The following is a 20,904-nucleotide window of genomic DNA, read 5'->3' as shown; positions in this document are numbered from 1 at the left end:
CCATGAAAATAATGCATGATGAAAATAATTATAGTGAAAATTTGGATTAGATTTAGATATTTTAATGAAGATAATTTATTTTTTTTAAATCCGTTTTTGACTTAAAGGACCCCCGTTTTCGATTTTCGCTACGGCGATGTATTTACAAGAAATAATTTTAAAAACACCTCTTTTAATATAGCTAAACTAGTTTGAATACAGTTTAAATTGATTCTAATATATAAAGTGAACACCTACGAATGATAAGAAGTAAGTGAGAAATTCAAAGAATTTGAACACGAGTTTTTCCTTGAGTAATTACAAACCACCTAAAGCAAATTAGCCGTGACTAGATTTTTTTTAAACAATAATAAGTTATTCCCATAAAAATGGTCAACTTGTCCCGCACGTGACGCCTCATACATGTCAATTAAAAGAATAATTCAAAAAAAATTTTTCTGCTTAATAAATTACAAACTTATGTGTGATTTCGTAAACAAAAAATTTCGTCATTACCCTTTACAATTACTAACTACTTTTTAATGAAATATACAAACCGTCACGTGCGGGACAAGCGGTTGACTTTTTCGTGAAATTGTCCTAATGTGTGCTCATATCTTTATCAAGAAAAACTTGATGCAAAAAATCATTGTACGTGGATGCTCACCATCATAAAAACAAATGTGCAGGCCTGGGAGCACACAAGCTCAAAGGTGAAGCTGACTGTTCCAATTTCCACGGCTTGGCCGTTGATGAGTCTCTCTTTGGTTCGGAATCCGGGGACTTCCAAAGACAGAATTAGGTACGAGTCCAATCCTTGCCCGGATGTGGTTCGAATATGGTCTCCGGCAGGCTGCCACACCGAATTCGACATGCAACCACCTTCTAAAAAGATAATATGTACTTCAGTTAACTGTTTACTCCATTTTCAAGTGTGTGATATTTTTAGTCATATATTTGCACTTTATTTCCGGAATTTTCAACTTAAGCTTTGAGTTGTAATATTTGAATCTAAGTATCATTTTATGTCATAGTATGAAACATCAAGTTTCTAAGAGAAAATTTTGCACTAAAAAATAACGATTTGTACGTGTTTCGAGCGGGACCGTAGAGTCCAGACCGCAACACCTACAAATCATTATCTTTAAATACAAAAAACTTAAAGAAGTTGATATTCAGGTGGCCGTCTGAATGTCAAAGAGTAAAGACATAAAATCTCCCGAATCTAAACTGTCTCTATTCAGTGGAAAATGCGCCTTTTAAACTCGGACAAAAGACAATAAAATATTCACCTACACATTACAAAATGTTGAACATTAATTAACTAACTAAAAAAATAAATTTTAGTGGAGCATTTTCGGTTTTTTACCAGCCCCTATTAGATTTGTTGAGAAAAATTACTAGTATTTAGGGTAAGAAGAACTTGAACTGCCAATAAAAACTTATACCTTCTAAGCTCATACAACGAGAATACACCCCAGGTGGAATCTCTGGCCACCATTTGAAGAAGAGGCCGTAGTTTGGAGCAGTGGAAGGGGGACAGGTCTTGCAAGCTGTAACAAAACAATGTAGCATAAGTGAAAAGAAAATTAAATTCAAACAAAAGGAGGCTTTTTCTTCATTGTCATGTTTAATGATATTCAAATACAGTAGAAAATAAATACTTTTTAGTGATGACTGAAGTAACTGCTGAAAGTTAATTGAGTATAAACAAATTTCATCGCTCAACGTTTAAAACAATGTGCAGTGCAAATTGTACTTTGAATAACAGTTATTTAACATCATTAACTTAAAGCATAGTTTTTAACCCCCGACACACAAAGAAAGGGGGTTATAAGTTTGACGTGTCTGTGTATCTGTGTGTCTGTCTGTGGGACACTAGCGCCTAAACGGATGGACCAACTTAGAAAAAAATATTTTGTTCGAAAGGAGAGTTGATCGAGAGTGTTCTTAGCTAGGTTGCATCTTTGGATGACATTAATTAACGAAGATATTAATTAAAAACGTCTAAAAGGTGTTTCGCCATTTTTGCAGTGAAAACATAGTTAAAAAAATTTTAACTTAATACCAAGATAAAGAAATTTTTTTTTCCACGTCTGATAGAATGTGTTTGGAACTTCCATGTTTCAAAGAATTCGAATTATAACGTTTTTTTAAAGCAGATTTTAATAACGGCTAAGCCTTTATTCACGCGATTGATAACCGAATTCATTGTTGGCCGGCAAGGAAATAAAACGCAATGATTTAAAAATTTTATCTGTTGCCAGTTTCTATTCAATAGCAAATAAAATACTTGACATGGATTTTGAATAATATAAGGAATTTAAAAGGATTTTCAATTTTCCCTCCTGATTCTACAGTAACGACTCAGTCGGGTGTTTTAAAAATTTTTTAATTTTATCGTTGCTTGTATCTTTAGACTTAAGAATTAATGACAACTATTGATGTTCAGTTCATGCGTACGTAAATCAAAAATGAAGGGGAAAACACCTCACTGGTTGTGTTCTAGCAGTGACTGTCTTCGAATGAGCAGTTAACATACACTCAACATCCTAGAATGTATTTTTCTGTAATAAGAGCGAAGCACTCAAAGCTACTAGTTTTAACTTGTAAAGAGCAACAAATCTTTTAATCAATTCGCGTATACTTTAATAAGCAGCCTGTTGAGCGACATTTTTGGTTTGGGGAATTACAACAACACATGCTTCTCTTGTTTTCTACCGGTTTTGAAGTGGACGCGTCCAAGGACGAACGCGAACAATCCTGAGCTGTACTATAATAAAGCACTCCACTTACGTGCTGATCCATCAGAGAAGTGATCTTTCTCGCAAAAAGCGCACATGGATTCGTTGGCGTATTCCATTCCCGGATTGCAAGGTGGACACGGAGTCCGGTCGGTCGAGATGGGCAGCGACACGGACCCCGGAACATCATCTCGGCAGATCTTCGGCTCCATCCACTTGTAGATGATTTGCGTGAGTTTCATGCTGTCGCAGGGCGTGCGCATCTCGTAATAGTCCTGTTTGGTGCAGGGAGGACGTTCCATGCAAGTTGCTGAACCCTTTGCTGCAAGATGGAATAGAATTGTAAGTGACCTTACCAACAGGGATATTTAACATTTGTAGTTCCAAAGCATTAGAAAGAAGTATGTTAACCGCAAAGAAAGAAGTAGTGCAATGAAAGAAGTAGTGCAATGAAAGAAGTAGACAAGTTCAAACATACAAAAAAAATTGTAAAATATTATTAATTTGAGAACTCGTGCCATTAGAGTGCTCATGAGTGCCAGACCTACATCATAGCATAAAGGTCCAAAATTTTTCTGCGTAAGGACATCACAGCAGATAAGAAAGGTTCGCTATTACGCTATTATTTAAACTGAGTCACGCTGGCTTTGGCAGGAAACATGTAGCAAAGTTGCGTCAAAAACTGAGTCATTCCATGTCAAGTGACCCCATCGTCTCCACCCGACCATCTCCGATTTGAACGAAATTTTATAGAGGTGCAGACATGCTTTTGAAACTCACCTGTACAAATTTTCAGCTTCCAAGATCCAAATCCTGAGGATCTAGGATCGAAAAGAAGGGTGCTCCAAAATGGCGGATCAGTTTTGCAAAACGAATTGCCATATTCGGCACAGTTTCCCCATTGGAGGCTATATTTGGAGCCTACTTTTTCTTTTCTTTTTGAGGCATCTCTGATCCTCATAATTTGTGTCTTGGAAGCTGAAAATTTGCGTAGGTTAGTTTCAAAGGCATGTCTGCACCTTTGTAGAACGTCTTCCAAATCAGAGATGGATGGATGGGGACCATCTGGTCACGTGACATGGAATGAATTTACGATGTTTAGCTTTTTGCAGCAATTTTACGCTCACCTTTGTTACCCTTTTCCTGCCAAAGCCAGCGCGACTCAGCTTAATTAATAGCGGACCTTTCTTACCTGCTGTGATGTCCATACGCAAAAAAAAAAAATTTGTGCTTCTATACTATGACGTAGGTCTGGCACTCATGGGCTCTTGCACCACAAGGAATTAATGGGAGAATGATCATAACGAGGAACATGCGAAATTGGTAAAAAAAAATATTTAACTGAAATTGTTGTTGCCAATTTTTGTCCCTGATACTGTAATGTTTCGTTTGAATGGGACTTTTCATGTGAGTTATTGGCTTGTTCTTTTCAATTGGCGTCGTATTTTGATTTTAAATTGGTGCAATTTAGGTACTTTGTGGATTGTTTTTCATTTTAATTTAACTTTTAGTCTTGTTTAATGGGTTTTTAGAGCAAAAAATAAGCATTTATTTCAAATTTCAATTACATTTCATTCGGAAACGTTTGACTAGTAGATAAACTTTTTGTTTTGATTTGTTTGGCCAAAATTTCTGAACACTTGTCAGTGTATGTAGTATGGCTATGATAAGTTGAGTTATGACGTTGACAAAATTTACAACCCTTTTAGGGAGTTCAGTAAAAAAGGGACTTTTTATTGATGCAGATTTGAATTGGAATACTTCTGCAAAACTCCTACGAAAGTAACCCAACTCAACTCACAACTCCAATTACTCTTCCCTATTATCCCAAACAGACATGAACATTACCAAGGTCATAGCTCAATTTATCCGAGCCTCAATATACCAGGATACGATAATTCCCCTCATTTAATGTGCTAAACAAATGTCCAGGGTAAGGACGGAAAACATTTAATTTTGACTGTAAGGTTATTAAATGAATAACATTTTAAAGTCATTCATTGAAGTCTTCTAAGACTACGTTACGAAAAAAATATAATGCGGGCAGTAGATAATTTCCTTGCACGCTTAGTAAATTCTGTATATATGTTTTTAGTAACTAAAATCAAACTTGGTTATAGTGATAACTCAATGCAATAAATAATAACGGCACCGAAGGAATCTTTCACAATTACGAAATTTCTTTGAGTAGAATAAAATTATAGAAAAGTGTTGGGGGGTCGGTAAAACTTGCAGAAAGGCCGAGACGTATTAACAATGGAAATTGATATTGACCGATGTCAAGGAGGGAATTTCTTGACACAAAAACAAATTAAAATTTTCATATATTTGTCGCAAAAAACGCGTAAAGAGTCCTTTTTTGACATCCAGTTGCAACCATCAGGGGAAGGGACTAACTAATTAATATAATGTAATTGATATACTTTAAGTTATTTACTAACATAACTAACTAATTAATACTATTTATTTCGTTTTGGGGAACGATCAAGAGCTTGTCTCAACCACCAACGACATAAAAAATACAGTAAAACCTGTAAAGTTGACCATCTAAGTTGACCACTGAAGAAGAGCACCGAAAGTGGCCAACTTACACAGGTTTCACTGTATAATAAAAACTAATAATATACGTTAAAATTTTAGTTTAAGAAAAATCTAGATTTTTGTTAAAAAATAAATAAATAAATAACAGCATGAGCAAAAAGTTGCTAATATTACATTCAACTGAAACAGTTCACTAAAACTAATTTTACTTTGTGACTTTTGGAAATCATTAGATTTGAGCATTAACATGGCCGACCTGAGTTTCCAGATAAAAGAGACGGGCGGTATCGATTTTGTTGAAAGTAATCCATTAACTTCTTGCATTATCCTAACTATGCATTAAGAATGGATGAGGCTAACTTCGAATTTCCCGTCATAGTCGTTAATGTCTGCAAGATTTGCAGCAAGCGAGAAGAAGGACTACATGTTGAGATACCTGTATATCTGGGAAAGATTCTGGGGGCTACAGTTAGTTTAAAAGTTTTTTTTAAATTCTTATATTTATTCATTTATTTTATTTTTTTATTCATTTTTCCCATTTCTATTCCTTTATTTATTTTATCCATTTGTATTTATTTTTTTAAATATATTTTAACTGTTTTTTTTTAAATATATATTAATTGTTTTCATAAATATTTTATTCTGTTTCACTTTGTTTAATTAATTTTTTTTCGCTAAATGAACATAGCATTTTATAAAAGAACAAATCGCAAACAAAATAGCCTATATTTCAAATTTTTCATGTCCTGATGTTAGTTTGAAATATTGAATAAATTTGCCTTTTCCAGCTATAATGATATCTTGCAAAAAACTCAGCCTATTTTCACGTTTTATTTTATTTTTAACATTCATTTTTTAAAAATAATAACAATAATAACAATAATAGTGACGGTGACAATAATAATAAAGATAGCAATAATAATAATAATGGTGACAAAAATAATAATAGTACTAATAATAATTATTATTATTTGACTATTATTATTAGTTGTTATTAGTATTACTATTATTGCTATTATGATTATTATGATATTTATCATCATCGTCAGTATTATTATTGTTGTTGTTGTTATTATTATTATTATTATCACCGTTCTTATTATTATTACTATTATTATTATTATCACCATAGCTATTATTATTATTATTATTATTGCTTTCATATTATTATTGCTAAATAATAATGATTTATTATTTTTACCACCATCATCATCAGTATTATTATTATCAATATTATTATATTTTTGGCTATTGTCATTATTATTATTGTTACTACTATAATAAAATTATTATATTCATTAATTTTATTTATTTTTTTTTTTCGGATACAAGAACCATTAAAAATCATTGTTTTTCAGACTTTTCAACTTTTACCCATATTTTCCGGGTCAAGAAGGGCCGGTTCTCTGGGAACTTACGTGCGTATTGAGTGATGGGGTCACAAGGGGCACAGTCCGAAGCCCCTTTCTCTGAGTACGTGTTCTCGGGACATGGAGTGCAGAGCTTCGATCCCAGGCTGCTGTAAGATCCGGGAGCACACGGCGAACATTCGGAAGTGTAGGCCACACCTGAAAAGAAAAAAAACGTTATTAAATATAATTCACATTCTATAGAAATGGCGCCGTGAAATTGTTTTTCAGAACTGTAGTATATAGAAGATGTTTAAAAACTCTGGTCTGGCGAACCACAGCAGAGAAAAATCTTAAAAAAAAACAATAATAAGAGCTTATAAGGTTTTCTCCTTATAACTTTGTGATTTCTTTTCATAATCTTGTGTATTTTTTCTGAAAAATTTAATTAAAATTTTACAAGGAATTCATGCAATTCGTTCTTCTTAGTAAAGGTCGCTCCCCCACCCCCTTTTTTTCAACTTCCATTTACAAAAAAGGAGTATTGTATTCGCGAAAAAAATTTCACTCAAAAATCGACCTTAATACGATTCCCGAGTTAATTAGAACGAATTTTCTCGTGACGTCTGTATGTACGTATGTGCGTTCGCATAACTCAAGAATGGTATGTCCTAGAATGTTGAAATTTTGTACGTAGACTCCTGGTGCGGGAGGTCTAGTTGTGCACCCCCCCCCCCCTTTTGGTTGCATTCGGTTGTATCTAAAGGGGTCTTTTGCCTTTTTGAGGGGGGGGGGAAACATTGTTAATTTCGATGTATACTCAAGTGGTGCTATAATTTGGTGGACACTTGGCGATATATCGCCAGTCTTTCGGTTGCCAAGTTTTGTCGCCAACTTGGAGACAAGTTTGGCTTAAAAGTCTAACAAAATCCGTTTATTTCTTCCACTTCTACCAGTAATATCCTACAAAAACATAAACTTCTGCCTGTTTTTAATCCTTAATCAATAACAGCTCTAAAACATTTTTATTTATATCGTCCCATGTTTGTTATTTATGTTATGAGTTTATCTTATAAATTCAACATTTTCTAAGAATACTTGAGACAAAATGGGTTTCCAGTTTACATTCTTTACTTTATGAAAACACTAGGAGAGAAATTAGTACAATGGTGAGTTCACCACTGTTCATAAGGAAATATTCTGGTAATAGTATATTAAATATCTCAATTGAAATGCCCTCAAATGAAAGAATACATTTTTCCAAAAAGTATTTACGTGATAAAAATAGTATATTTGATTGAACTGGTTGAATAACATATACAATCTGAGTCGAGATTTAGCAAAAAGGCACAAAAATGCATGATCTAAATTATTGGAGTTTCATATTATAAATAATTCATTGTTGAATGTTTCTATAAAGCCAGATGTTTCAAGATTACAAAGTATCATCTGGGCTTTTTCGATCACTACACTGTAAAAAATCTCGGAAAACTCTCTGAATATACAAAAAAGTTTTCCGTAATACACAGATTCGTACGCCCTCCGCAGTTTTCTGCTATAATCAAAAACGTTTCCCGTTTAGCAAGAAAGTAAGAGTCGACGCATGCGCAGATTACACGGCAATTTTATAGTCCAGCAGCAAATCTAAACTGAAACTTTCGAAAGCACGCAATGAAAACAAGTGCTGACTCATGTATGCGAAGTAACACTCATCAAGGGAATTAGTAGAAGTTTTGTTCCTCGCATGAATTCACTGAAGATAATTTTAAAGTAATATATTTTCTTGCTTATGTATCGTCATGAGATTGAATTTGAAGCTATGTCACTTATTTTTAAGTACGAAGTGCAAATTCTCGACGCATGCTCGCGGAAGGAATACAAACTGAAATTAAAAACCAAATAACTGCCTAGAGGACGCCATGTAAATTCATTGCGTCGCATAACTTGTGTAGGTAATTTACTTTTTTCTTGGGTACTTTTCTTCTTTCTACCAAATGGGTAATTTTTGTTGGCAGAATTTTATTCTGTCATAAAAATCACCTTTTTGGTGACCAAAGCCTGCAAAAGACCACCACCGACGAATAGGTAAGTCGCTTTGCAACTCTATTACTTTAAAAGAGATTTAGTTCATATAAATCTCGTTAAAAAAAAACTATTTTCTTCAGTATCATTTTTTCGTTGTGAACTATTGCAATTTGAAAATATTTTACATTACATAGAACACATATTTAAAGTGCAAGTGTGTCTAGTTTTATTCTGTAAAATTTATGAATTGAAGATTATAAAAAAATTTAAATAAGTGTTATTGTGTACTTTGTTTTTATGTGTCAATCTCAGTTAATATTTGGCTGAACATTTATGTATCAAGCATTATGAATTAAATGTTACAATATGCAAATTGTCAGGTTTGATAGTTCGTCTTTAAGGTTGCATGTTTTCATTCTCTTGTAAACAGTGTAGCTAGATTGTATGAAGTAAAAAAAAAACTATCTCTTGTAATTAGGAACATTGTGCTTCAGTATTATCTAAATGACGATATCTCTTTAAATATTTGCATCAGCGAAACGCTTTAAATTAGTTAAATGTGTATTAATTTATTTAACAAATAGATACATATATATATTTAAAAGTGTCTTCATTTTTTTCGTTTTACGAGCCTCAATTTTACCAAAAGCAAAAAAAAAAAAAAAAAAAAAAAGACTTAATAAAATAATTTTGTATTTTTACACCATATTAAAGTATTTGACTTATAATTTATATGATACTTTGATTTATAATGTATATGATACTTTGATTTATAATGTATATGATGTTGCTTTTTCAAGGGGGGGGGGGCGCTTCATAGCATTTTATGGGTGCATCATCACTCTTATGGTGGGGGGGGGGGGGTATTCTCGTATATATGAAATGGAAAAATCATGTAATAGAGTTCAATGTTTTAATAAATAAAATATATAATGCATTTTGCACACACTGTAAAAATAAAATCAGTAACCTATTTTGAATAAGTATTTATATTTGTGATGAGCTGGAAAAGGGCAAGAACAGAAGAATCAACCCGAATGGTTCCAGCAGGGGGACTTGGTGTCATATTTAAATTCATCAATTTCTCTGTTGGTACTTTTCGGTACACTTTGTTCGTCAGAGAAATTGATTTGAGGTGAACGAATTCCGGAACGCGAAGGGTAGGTAAGTCCTGTCAAATTTTATCCGAAGATAAAAGCTATCAAGTTTGATACAAGATATGTTTTTAAGTTCTGCATTAAAAATATAATATGTTGATAGTTTTGTCTTGAAAATATTGAGAGAAAAACTGAAGTTTAAGATTGTTTAACAAACAATCCCCACTTTTCAGAAGGTACCCCCACTCCAATTCCCCGACGATTTTGTGATTAGGAGTGAAACTAGTAGATTATTTCATAATTTTTCAAAAATTTATAACTGTGCATATATTATGCTGTTAACCATGCTATTTGTCATTAGAAATTCCAAAAAAAAAAAAAAAAAAATCCACGAATGATCCTAAAATTGCTTATATTATTGCTCATAGATATGAAAGAATTGAAACTGATATGGTATGCAATACTATAATAAAGAATTATATTTTAGAAAAAATCACGGAAAAAGGATTCCGAAATTCTCGGAAACGTTTTTGAAAATTGTTTGAAGAATTCCGAAATACTCGGAAACGTTTTCGAAACTTTCATGAACCACAGCTGCACAGAATACTCAGAAACATTTCTGGAAATTACGGAAAGAGGATTCCGAAATACTCAGAAACGTTTCTGAAAATTATGGAAAAAGGATTCCGAAATACTCAGACACGTTTCTGGACATTACAGAAAGAGGATTCCGAAATACTCAGACACGTTTCCGGACATTACAGAAAGAGAATTCCGAAATACTCAGAAACGTTTTCGAAAATTTCATGAACCGCAGCTGCACGATATGCTCAGAAACGTTTCCGAATTTTTTTTACAGTGTATCGATTAGTTAATCGATAACACATATCACATTCAATGTTATTTAAAATTTGACCTCAGAAAACTACCCAAAACGCATAATCATTATTACTAATAATAAAGCTGAAAGTCTCTCTGTCCGGAACCCTCTTTTTCAGGATCTTTCTCTGTCCGGATCTTTGTCTGTCAGGATCTCTCTCTGTCCGGATCTTTGTCTGTCAGGATCTCTGTGACGCGCATGGCGCCTAGGCCGTTCGGCAGATTTTCATGAAATTTGACACAAAGTTAGTTTGTAGCATTGCATCGCATTGCACCCCGAAGCCCCCGGTGCCTACCGCGTTTGCAGTTTACCAGTTTTAGATGCTCAAAATGACTCGGACAAATGGGGCCACAGGGACAGTTCAACCCGACTCGACCCCATAGGAAAAGACGCGCTTTTGCCGAGAGTCTGAAACCGAGAACATAGCAGTGTTTATGCCAGGTGTGATTACAAAGTTTTGTTACAATATTTACTTGCTTTTGAGCCAGAGGGATGTTTTACGTTAATAATGCAAAATGTTACAGGGAGAAGGTGCATAATTCAAATTACAAACAGATGCAAATTTCTTGTATCCATGCAAATGAAAAATTTGCACAATTCCACAACGTTCAAGTAACAAATTATAGAATATGTTAGTTTGTAGCATGGGAGTGTGCACCTCGAAGCGATTTTTCGAAAATTCGATGTGTTTTTTTTTTTTAATTCAAATTTTAAGAACAAAAATATCATAAGATGGACGAGTAAATTACAAAATTATCATAACGTGGAACCGTAACATGGGCACAAGCCAATTGGCGAGATACGAAATTATCATAACGTGGAACCGTAACAAGGGTACAAGCCAATTGGCAAGAAAATTCACCACACATTATTTGTAAATACAGGCAAACCAAAAAAAACCTTTTAATTTTTCTATTACGGGCAAAGCCATGCGGGTACCACTATTATATCATATTACATTTAAGTTTCGCTTGAAGGAAACGTATTATCACGTGCGTGCGATATCATCACACACGTTGCTACTCAACGCTGATTCTGAAGGAAATGACATCACCTTTACATGGGTCATTAAAGAGTAATTAGAACGAGAAACATGTAATTTTATCTCTTAACTGAAGGAAAACTAATTCCATCATTCTATCATTTAATAGAGGTTTCCGTGGATTGTTTTTAAAATAGATTATTCGTTGTCAAATTACAAAATGCGTATGATATTTACCACTAATTTCAATTTTCTTGATACGGACTGGCTTCGATTTCCGAACTTTCGTATCCGAAAAACTCATTCCTACCGTTTTCCAGTAAAGAACGTTAAGGCCTGCTTTCAGTTGAACCTAAAAAAAATAACATATAGGTTAATTTAATCAAGTAATTTAAACTAGTAATTAAATAAAAAATTAAAGTTATAATCGTGTCAAAAATATTATTGTTGTACCACATAACGATATTCCTTACCGTCGAAGTCCTCCACTTAGCTTCTTCTGTTGTCCTTGGCCATTTGTACTTCTCAACATCCTCGATAGACTGGCATTGATCATTTTGTGCCTGAATAAGAATATAAGTGATTAGGAGCAGGGCCGATCCTAGCAGGTGTGCAGAGTGTGCACCGCACAAGGGCGGCCGCAGGCTGCATCATGTAGTTCTTATAATAAACAAACATTACTCAAGAATTTCTCACAAGATCACTTATAATAAGTTGAATAAATCTGCTAAATTTTAAATGTTCAATTATCAAATTAAGTGTCGATTTCCCGGCAGCATATAGCACAGTTTAAGAAAAATAGAATGTTTGGGACCAATGTCTTAGTTCATTGTCCATTAATATTTATTCTTTGCACACATGCTTCATTTGGTTGCAAAATTTGTGACAGAACCGGTAATCAGGCATGGATACAGGGGAGGGAAAATGAGGAAAATGGTCCCCTCCTGAAGCATGAAAGGGTGCCTTCTAAAAGGAGCACCGAGGGCGGCCACTAATGTTTACCTCCCAAGCGTTTATAGACCTAAACAATGAAGACATTTTTTTATGTATATAAAAAAAAGCTATACTGATTAGATACTCTCATCATAAGCATTTCAAACAACAAAATCTGTTTTCAATAATCGTGGATGCGTGGGAAGAAAGTAAAAAATTGCGACTCATTTGAGAGTCAAACATATATGAATGACAAACTAAAATTTTGTAATTTTCCCCCTTTACGGCAATTTTTTCTAATTAAAATCCCGAATGAACTGCCCGGTTTCAGATCAGGTAGGAGGACAGGGCTCTTGCTCCGGGTAGTAAGTTTAAATGAAGATCCGAAATGATGCCATGACCTCCTTGACGAGACTAAAGAAGGTTTAAAATTGCGTTTCTAAGACTTCAATTTCGGAACATTTTTCTGGTTGAACCACCGACCTTAAGCACCCAATTAAGTCTCTGATTCACCCCTTCCACCTTAACTTAATCAAACATAGCCTAAAAATGTTGGCTCCGAAATCTAAAATGTGTTTTTAGAGGATAGATGTCATCAAAATTCATCTTTCCTAATGTCATCAAAAATTGCTTAATGACATTTTTCGGATTTCTTTTTCGAAATTTTTACGATGGACTTTTTGCACTTACCAATAAAGACAGTCTCAGTTAGTGTCTTTAGAGAAGCCTCTAATCCCATCCCCTCTCATTTAATTTATTGAAAAACAAACTAAAATTGCGTTTTTCAGACATTAGTTTCAAGAACTTTCGGGGAAGGACCCCGGATCCCGCTTTTCTCCAAACTATTTTTTCCGAACTAATTTCCAAACTAATTTTCTCCAACTATACCTCCTAATTTCGTTTTTAGACGGTTCCGTGGAGCCACAGAATCCTTCCTGCCTACATTAGCCTGAAATTGACTTCAGTTTCTAAAAGCAGTTCGTGAGGGCATACTGAACACCCGCCCGCTCTTAGTCCCATCGTTATCAAACAATGCTTAAAGTACGATTTTGGGACTCATATTTCTAAAGAATTCCGGAGGAGAACTGCTTGGCTTATGTAACTTTTTGCCGCGCTAGTGCATACTCATCAATCGTCGAGGTAAGGTGGACAAAAGTGTATAGTTGTATTTTTCAGATATTAATATCGAAAAATATCCGTAAGATCCGCCGATGCTTCCCAGTACCATTAACATCACCAAAAATAGTATAAAATTGCGCTTTTAGAAACATCCGTTTGGAGTCTCAAAACCCTTCCTTCTAAAAAATAGCCTATAATGTATTTTAGTTCTAAAAAATATTTCGGTTCGGAATATTTCCACGTTTCCCCTATCGTTTTCAAACATAGCCAAAAATGGGTTTTTGAAACAATAGTGCCGAGAAATTACAGGAGGAAAGCCGCCAGATCCCCTACCATCACCAAAACAGCATAAATTTGCGTTTTGAACTTCAATTTCGAAAACCTTCAATGGGAGACGATTGAATCTCCCTCCCTCTAGCAACGTCAACAAAGGTAACCCAAAATTGCGTGCTTAAAACTTAGTACAGTGAAACCTGTGTAAGTTGACCACTCGCGGTGCAGTACTTTGGTGGTCAACTTAGACAGGTGGTCAACTTATAAAGGGCGGTAATGTTTTTTTTGTCATTTCTAGCACCATGTTTTCATTTTTTGAGTAATTCACCCTTATTCTTTCTGTTCAACTCACTTTCATTGTTTAACATCATTGAATGTAAAACAGTAATTAAAAATATTATTCAAATAATTTTGTTATTTTTTCCTTGTATTTAACTATATTAGACACTGTAGTTTTAGAAATTCCATATGTGCCGACTAATTTTCTCTGGCTTTTTCCATTTTCAATTAATTTTAATATAATATTGCATACTTTTTATTAATCTCAAGTTCAACTAACTTTCTTTTTCAAGCCTTTTTTGTACAAATTATAGCACAAAGAGCAGTAAGCGCGACTCTCCCAGTTCATAAAGGCAAAATTAAAATGTCCTATCTCTTAATCCCTTGCACCAGAAACATGTCACTTTACTCATTAGCAGGCCCAGATCTGCGTACCCGCAGAGCAAGGGGCCCGCGTCCGTAAAGGGGCCCTAGAAATTGAAGAAAAAAAAAGCACTAGAACTTATTCACTTTACAAATAGACACTGCTGGCCACTAAGGAGGGCCCCTACATATTTTGTTGCAGGGGACCCGAAATGTATAGATCCTGGCCTGCTCTTTTTAGCACAATTCCTGTATTGCCACAACATATTGGAACTAAAAGAAAAGACTTTGAACTTTTTTACTGACACCTAATTTTCATTGAACAGAGTACAAAAAACTATCTCAAATAGAACAACAAATGAAAAACAAGTTTGGAGAATGAAGAGCAGCATAAGCTTTATGCTGCTGGTTAGTTAGTAAAATGCTAGTCTCTCATCAAAGCATTAAAAACATTTTTGGAAAGCTATCAGAATAATAATAATAATAAATAAATAAATAAAATAATAAAACAATTTTGTAGAGAAAGTTTAAAAAAATAAACCAAGTGGTCAACTTAGAAAGGGTTTTTTACAATACTTCAAACCAAATTTGGCGTACATTAGTGGTCAAGATAGACAGGTGGTCAAGATAGAGAGGTGGTCAAGTTACAGAGGTTTACCTTTATTATATGAGATAGGACTAATTCCGTTCCTGACAAAAGCGGTCAACATAGACAGGTGGTCAACTTACAAAGGTGGTCAACTTTACAGGTTTTACTGTATTGGAAAATTTTCGGAAAGAGCGCCGATCCGTCCTACGCTACGGTCACAAAAGAAGGCTTCAAACTGATTTCAATTTGGGAAGAATTTTAGGAAAGAACTTCAACATTACTATCTCCTGAAGTTTCGAAAAAGTTCCTAAAATTGCGATATTTGACGTCAATTTCGAAAATTTCTCCATGCACCTTGAGTATACCCGACTCTTTTGTCCTTGCAACCGAACACAACCAAAGATTAACTAAAACTATTTTTCATACGCCAATTTCGATAATTTTCTCGGAGTAATTCCCCCCTTCCCTGATTGCCCCCCCCCCCCCCTGTCCTTCCTCTGATGTCACCGAAGAAAGACTATAAAATGCGTTTTTAAGATTAGTAAATTTTGGTATCTATTACTTTCTTCAAAGATATAAATATTACCTAAGGAGTTTCTTATTATAAAACTTTTCTTCCTTTTTATAAGTTCATCATTCTTCCGTTCTTTTTTTTAAATTAGAACTTGGTATAGAAATTTGAAGAAAGATTTATATGGACGTTAAAGATGAGTCAAAATATGCAAATTACTCTTATAGGGCGGCACATTAGGTCTTTGCACAAGGGCGGCCGACACCCTAGGATCGGCCCTGATTAGGAGAGAAAAGGCATCCTTACCTACTAAATGATTATGCTTACATTTTTAATGCATTAATTCATGCATCCAATTCAAATAAACAAATTTTTTTTCAAAGACCATTTTTAAAGGCACTTTGGAAATCTAATTTTCATTTAACAGCAAAAACAATGGGATGGTTTCCTTCAGTCAAAAGTACTACTTTTAATCATTGAAATGGATAGAATGAGCAAAAAAAATAACATGGACCCAGAAAATACTTTTATTTTCCTAACAGTTTTCTTTTAATTAATTTTTTTAAATGTCCGATTTTTCAAACAAGGCGTGATCTTGATGACATCAGAAATTAGGAAATTCGGCGCATCTTTCTACTATGTTTCCACGTTATGATAATCAAGAAGAGAATTAAATATTACGCTCTACGCTTGCTATCAACCCAACCGTTGCCAATACACGTGAGTAAAGATACGAATTAACTATTTTGCACTGTTAATGGCAACACTGATCATTCATGGCATTTCATCATTTGTGATGTCATCGGCAGAAACCGTAAACAATGAAAGCGCTCCGATACAAGTAATTTTTTTTAAATATTAAGCGTAAACAAATTTATCAAAAAATGGTCAGATCCTATATTTTTAAGCATGCTCTTTCAGAGAAAAATACTTTTAAAATTTTAGAAATGACCCCCATTGTCAAATCGCTCAGTACAAATACAAAATTTTTTTTTTAAATGAAGATGCATTTAATGTGCTCTGCCAAAGGTAAGTGCTTTTTTAAAAAAGTGAAGTTCATGCAAGATGTAAACAATGCGAAATGAAGAATATTGGCAGACAAAAAACAGCAATAAAAATATTTTTAGTAACAAAAAATACAAAAAGTACAAAATCTAAAAGTTGTAAAACTTAATAACTGCTATTGTGCAGTGGCAAAGAAATTAATAAGTAGAATTCCAAAAGCTAAATAATTATAAGCAGCTTCTTATACTTTGCAAGAGTTAAACTAATTAATCGGGAAGCTGTTGGTTTTTGGTGTAACATCTAAGGGCAGATCAAAAAGTAGGTCCTACTTACAGTCCTATTTAGCTAATACCAGTGGAATAGTTAACAACGTCTCTAAAATATTTTTCATGAAAAAACAGGATTAAAATCGTAAAGTCATTCAGTAAAACGCTAATCCATACAAATTCCCAAATTGTAGATCTTCTTCTGACAATCACGCAGCTGCCATTGGAGAGGATCTTTGCTGACGGAGGATTGCGGCTCTCGTTATCGGATGGGTGTATAAATTGCGCTATACCTTTTTTATTCTGGACTAGTGGTACCCGCATGGCTTTGCCCGTAGTAGAAAATTAAAAGGTCATTTGGTTCGCTTGTATATTTAAATAATGAATGGATGATGAATTTCTCGCCAATATGCTGTATTAATTTGCTCGTCAATGTTACGGTTCCACGTTATGATAATTCGGTAATTTATTCGTCCATGTTGGGATAATTTGCTCGGTAAAATTTTCTTAAAATTTTAATAAAAAAAAAGAAAAAAGTCGAATTTTCGAAAAATTGCTTCGAGGTGCACACCTCCATGCTACAAACTAATTTGTGCCAAATTTCATGAAAATCGGCCGAATGGTCTGGGCGCTATGCGCGGCACAGACATCCAGACAGACAGACTTTCAGCTTTATTATTAGTAGAGATTCTTTGTGGACCTGTTTATTTCAGTAAAATCTCGAAAGCATTGGTGAACTGCTTTGTGATGCTTGAGACAGTTAATATCAAACTAGTTCAGTTTTTTGGGGAGATTTAATTAAAAAAAGAAATAACAACTTAGTAAAAGATCATGCATAACCATTGGACAAAGACAACGTTTTAAAGCTATATTCTAAGAAGGAAGTTACTGTTGAAAACTTTTCTCAGAAGAAACCTTTTAAACATTAATTTTAAAAAATAGAGCTGCCTTTTTATTGAGGTGTGTTCATTCTCTCATTGGTCTACCCTTGTTTGTTTATTACAAAACTAATTATTTTCCGGGACGATTGGAATAAGTTGTGTCCATTTTCGATTGAAATCCTTTTTGAGGAAACACCTTTTCAACGTAGGTACATTCATTGATGTAATGAACATAGGGATAATGCTTTTTTTTAACAGAAGAATAAATTTTTGGCTTCATGCGTGAATCAGTGTATTGCTATTTAATACGGCAGAATTCACTTGTATAAAATTCGAAAAGTTTCCACCCATATTAAATTTTCAATATTCTAAGTTTGAAACGTTTTATTCATTGAACAATATTAAATTTAAAGTATGTCAATTACATTCGGCGAAATTGCGATCAAATATACTATGAAGACCAATGGTATTCAATTCAGTTTTATAAATTCCAAGTGTGCACAAACGTAATCATTAATTACAAAAATCTACACACAGTTTTATCAAAGCCATATTTCAAACCCTAGTATTTTACATACTAGGGTATACCCCTAGTTACATATATATTCATGTAAAGACTATTATTGCCCCTTCTCCACCGTTAAAAATTTTGGTTGTGCCTCTGAGCTACACACTATTAACTAACTGAATACAACTTTAGTTCTTGAACATCATTTTCTCGTTTTGTAAATATTTCTCATCTGTCCTGCTGTTTCCATAATCGAATTGTTAATCAAAACTTATGCTAAATTGCTATTCGCAACTCCAACAAACTATAGGGGGCACTGCAGCCACCGTCTAATGGCGGATGAAAAAGGTAAAACAAACGCATGCCGTAGCGCAGAAAATGATAATAAGCCTAATAATTTTTGTTTCTATGCAAGATTCTTTTGGGGTTTTTTTTTTTTTTTTTTTTTTCTAAATTGATTTTTAAAGTGGATATTCTGGTTCACGTAGAAAGAAATGAGAATTCAAGAAGCATCACTAAACGTCAGAAATTAATGCAAATTACGTAGTTCATAGTTCTAAGCAGCCATTTCCACGATGTTGAGTTCGATATTTATCAATTCTTGATGAAACTACATTTACAATGTGGCCATAAGACTGACAAGAATAACAATCGATGCTTGATCATTCAATTGTATTGCATTACAAATTATTATCAAAAGAAGATGATACTTATTTGTCTTGCTTGACTAGCACTAATTGTTTTGCATTTGTAACCGAGTTATTTTTCTCAAATTGCCGAATCGGTTAATTTAAAATTTTTCTGTTTCGTGTGTTTCTAATTTCTGAATTATGATTTAATTCTGTCATACTATGCAAATCATCAACAAAATTCTCACGGATATATGGTGGTAGTTTTCTTTTTAATTAATCTACCATTATTTCGTTTAACTTATCGAATTCTGTAATCTTTCCACCATTTCGTTCCACTCATGATAAAAAATTAAAATAGTTTAACTGACATGCAAAATCTCGCCATGGGTTCTTTGCTCGCACAATACTAAAACTAGAACCCTACACGAATTTTGGTGAAACTCTTCAGCTGAGAATGAAAACAGTAAATAAAAGTTGGCGATGAAAATCCTCGGCTTCTGTTTTTGCTTCAAATTTCTTTCTCGGTTGAACATTTTTCATTTCGTTCCACGATAATATATTTAAGAAAATATTTTGCATACTGTTCATTCCAACCAAATGCTGCAGTAAAATAAGGTTAGTTAAATTAATTATTTTTAAACTAGGCGGAGATGAAAGCGCGAATTCTTCCGCTAATGTTATTAAATCCTTCTTTCGAGCTTAAGGGAAAAAAAACTCCATATTCTTACAAATTCACACAAAACAATAAAAAAATTTACCAGGTATAACATTATCCTCTATCAAAAAAAAAAAAAAAAAAGCACCGAACAGACGAGCATATTCGTTGATAACTTCATGCAAATGCGAAGTTTGTTAATCCAGAGTTTTCTTGTGTTTAGGATTTCGCCATTTACGAGAATCAACTCACTTTTTAGAGGAAAATAATGAAAACTAGCATTCTTCTGAGAAGCTCGAGAATACCATTACGGGAGGAAACAATTTCTGTTGCTGAAAGCAATCTAAGACACATCGAATGCGTCAATAAATACTCATAACAAACTGCCTATGTTTACCAACAGACACACGTGGATGCAATGTTTTACCCTTTTCTTTAATTTTGTAAATCACCGCAAGGTAGCGTATTCGAGCGCTGGATTTGCGAATTTAGATTTCCCATAAAACTTCCCTGTTGTTTAATAACGGCTTGTTTCACCCGCCATATAATTTTCTCTCAAATAAAAAAAAAATCACTTTTATGCACTCTAAAAACTGACACAGATTCTAAAAAAATGCCTCAGTTAAATCATAGAAAGCAGTGGTGCCCAACGAACGTTTTGCGGGCCGTATGTGTCCCACGAAGCTGATCCAAGAGCCCGTTGTTATATTTAATGTTATGAATCGAAAAATATATATTCTGGAACTTTACAAAAGAACACATCATCTTCATCCGGTATTACGAATAATTGTTGGAAACTTGACGACAAATAGACAGAAATTGGTGTCTAAGAAATAAACGGATACTTTGCATCAATAAATTTAGTATGCATACTAAATTTATATGTATGTAGTAACGATAATAGCGATTACTAATTTGTTAGTTTTCTTCAATTTTTCACGTTTTCCCATGTTATTTAAAGATATTTAAATACATTTTAATTTAATATGTGTTCAGGCTCGCGCGATTCATTTAAATATGAGATGCGGCCCTCAGGTAAAATCAAAAGGTTACGCACCACTGATATAAAGCAATATATAAATCTAATCATAATTCTCATATCGCTCGTTTAGAAGAGTGCCACAAAACGAAATTTTTAGTTTTCTTTTTTTTTTTTTTTTTGCTTAAAGAGCTTTAAACAACGTTATTTTCTTTGGAAAATAATGAAAGATTTTTTGTTCTAATATTAACCACTGGAGAGCACAGCAAATTTCCTGAAGAGTTAACCTTCAAACGCTTCTCCTGTAAAATTTC

The 20,904-nt window shown here is 33.8% G+C and overlaps 1 protein-coding gene across 1 annotated transcript in view; it reads right to left on the bottom strand.

Moving 5' to 3' along the window:
- The window catches only part of LOC129234232 (endosome/lysosome-associated apoptosis and autophagy regulator family member 2-like), a 93,596-nt gene that overhangs the window by 24,707 nt on the left and 47,985 nt on the right, over positions 1-20,904 (bottom strand). Inside the window, exons 5-10 of the mRNA XM_054868166.1 lie at positions 12,071-12,160; positions 11,835-11,949; positions 6,683-6,832; positions 2,776-3,045; positions 1,428-1,532; positions 647-864 (exon numbers count right to left, since the gene is read on the bottom strand). Of these exons, the coding sequence (XP_054724141.1) occupies positions 647-864; positions 1,428-1,532; positions 2,776-3,045; positions 6,683-6,832; positions 11,835-11,949; positions 12,071-12,160 (948 nt within the window). The remainder of the gene's footprint in view (positions 1-646; positions 865-1,427; positions 1,533-2,775; positions 3,046-6,682; positions 6,833-11,834; positions 11,950-12,070; positions 12,161-20,904) is intronic.

This window comes from Uloborus diversus, chromosome 1 (genome assembly GCF_026930045.1).
Source record: "Uloborus diversus isolate 005 chromosome 1, Udiv.v.3.1, whole genome shotgun sequence".
Taxonomy (NCBI): Eukaryota; Metazoa; Arthropoda; class Arachnida; order Araneae; family Uloboridae; genus Uloborus; species Uloborus diversus.
This window is presented reverse-complemented; position numbering and strand designations above follow the sequence as displayed.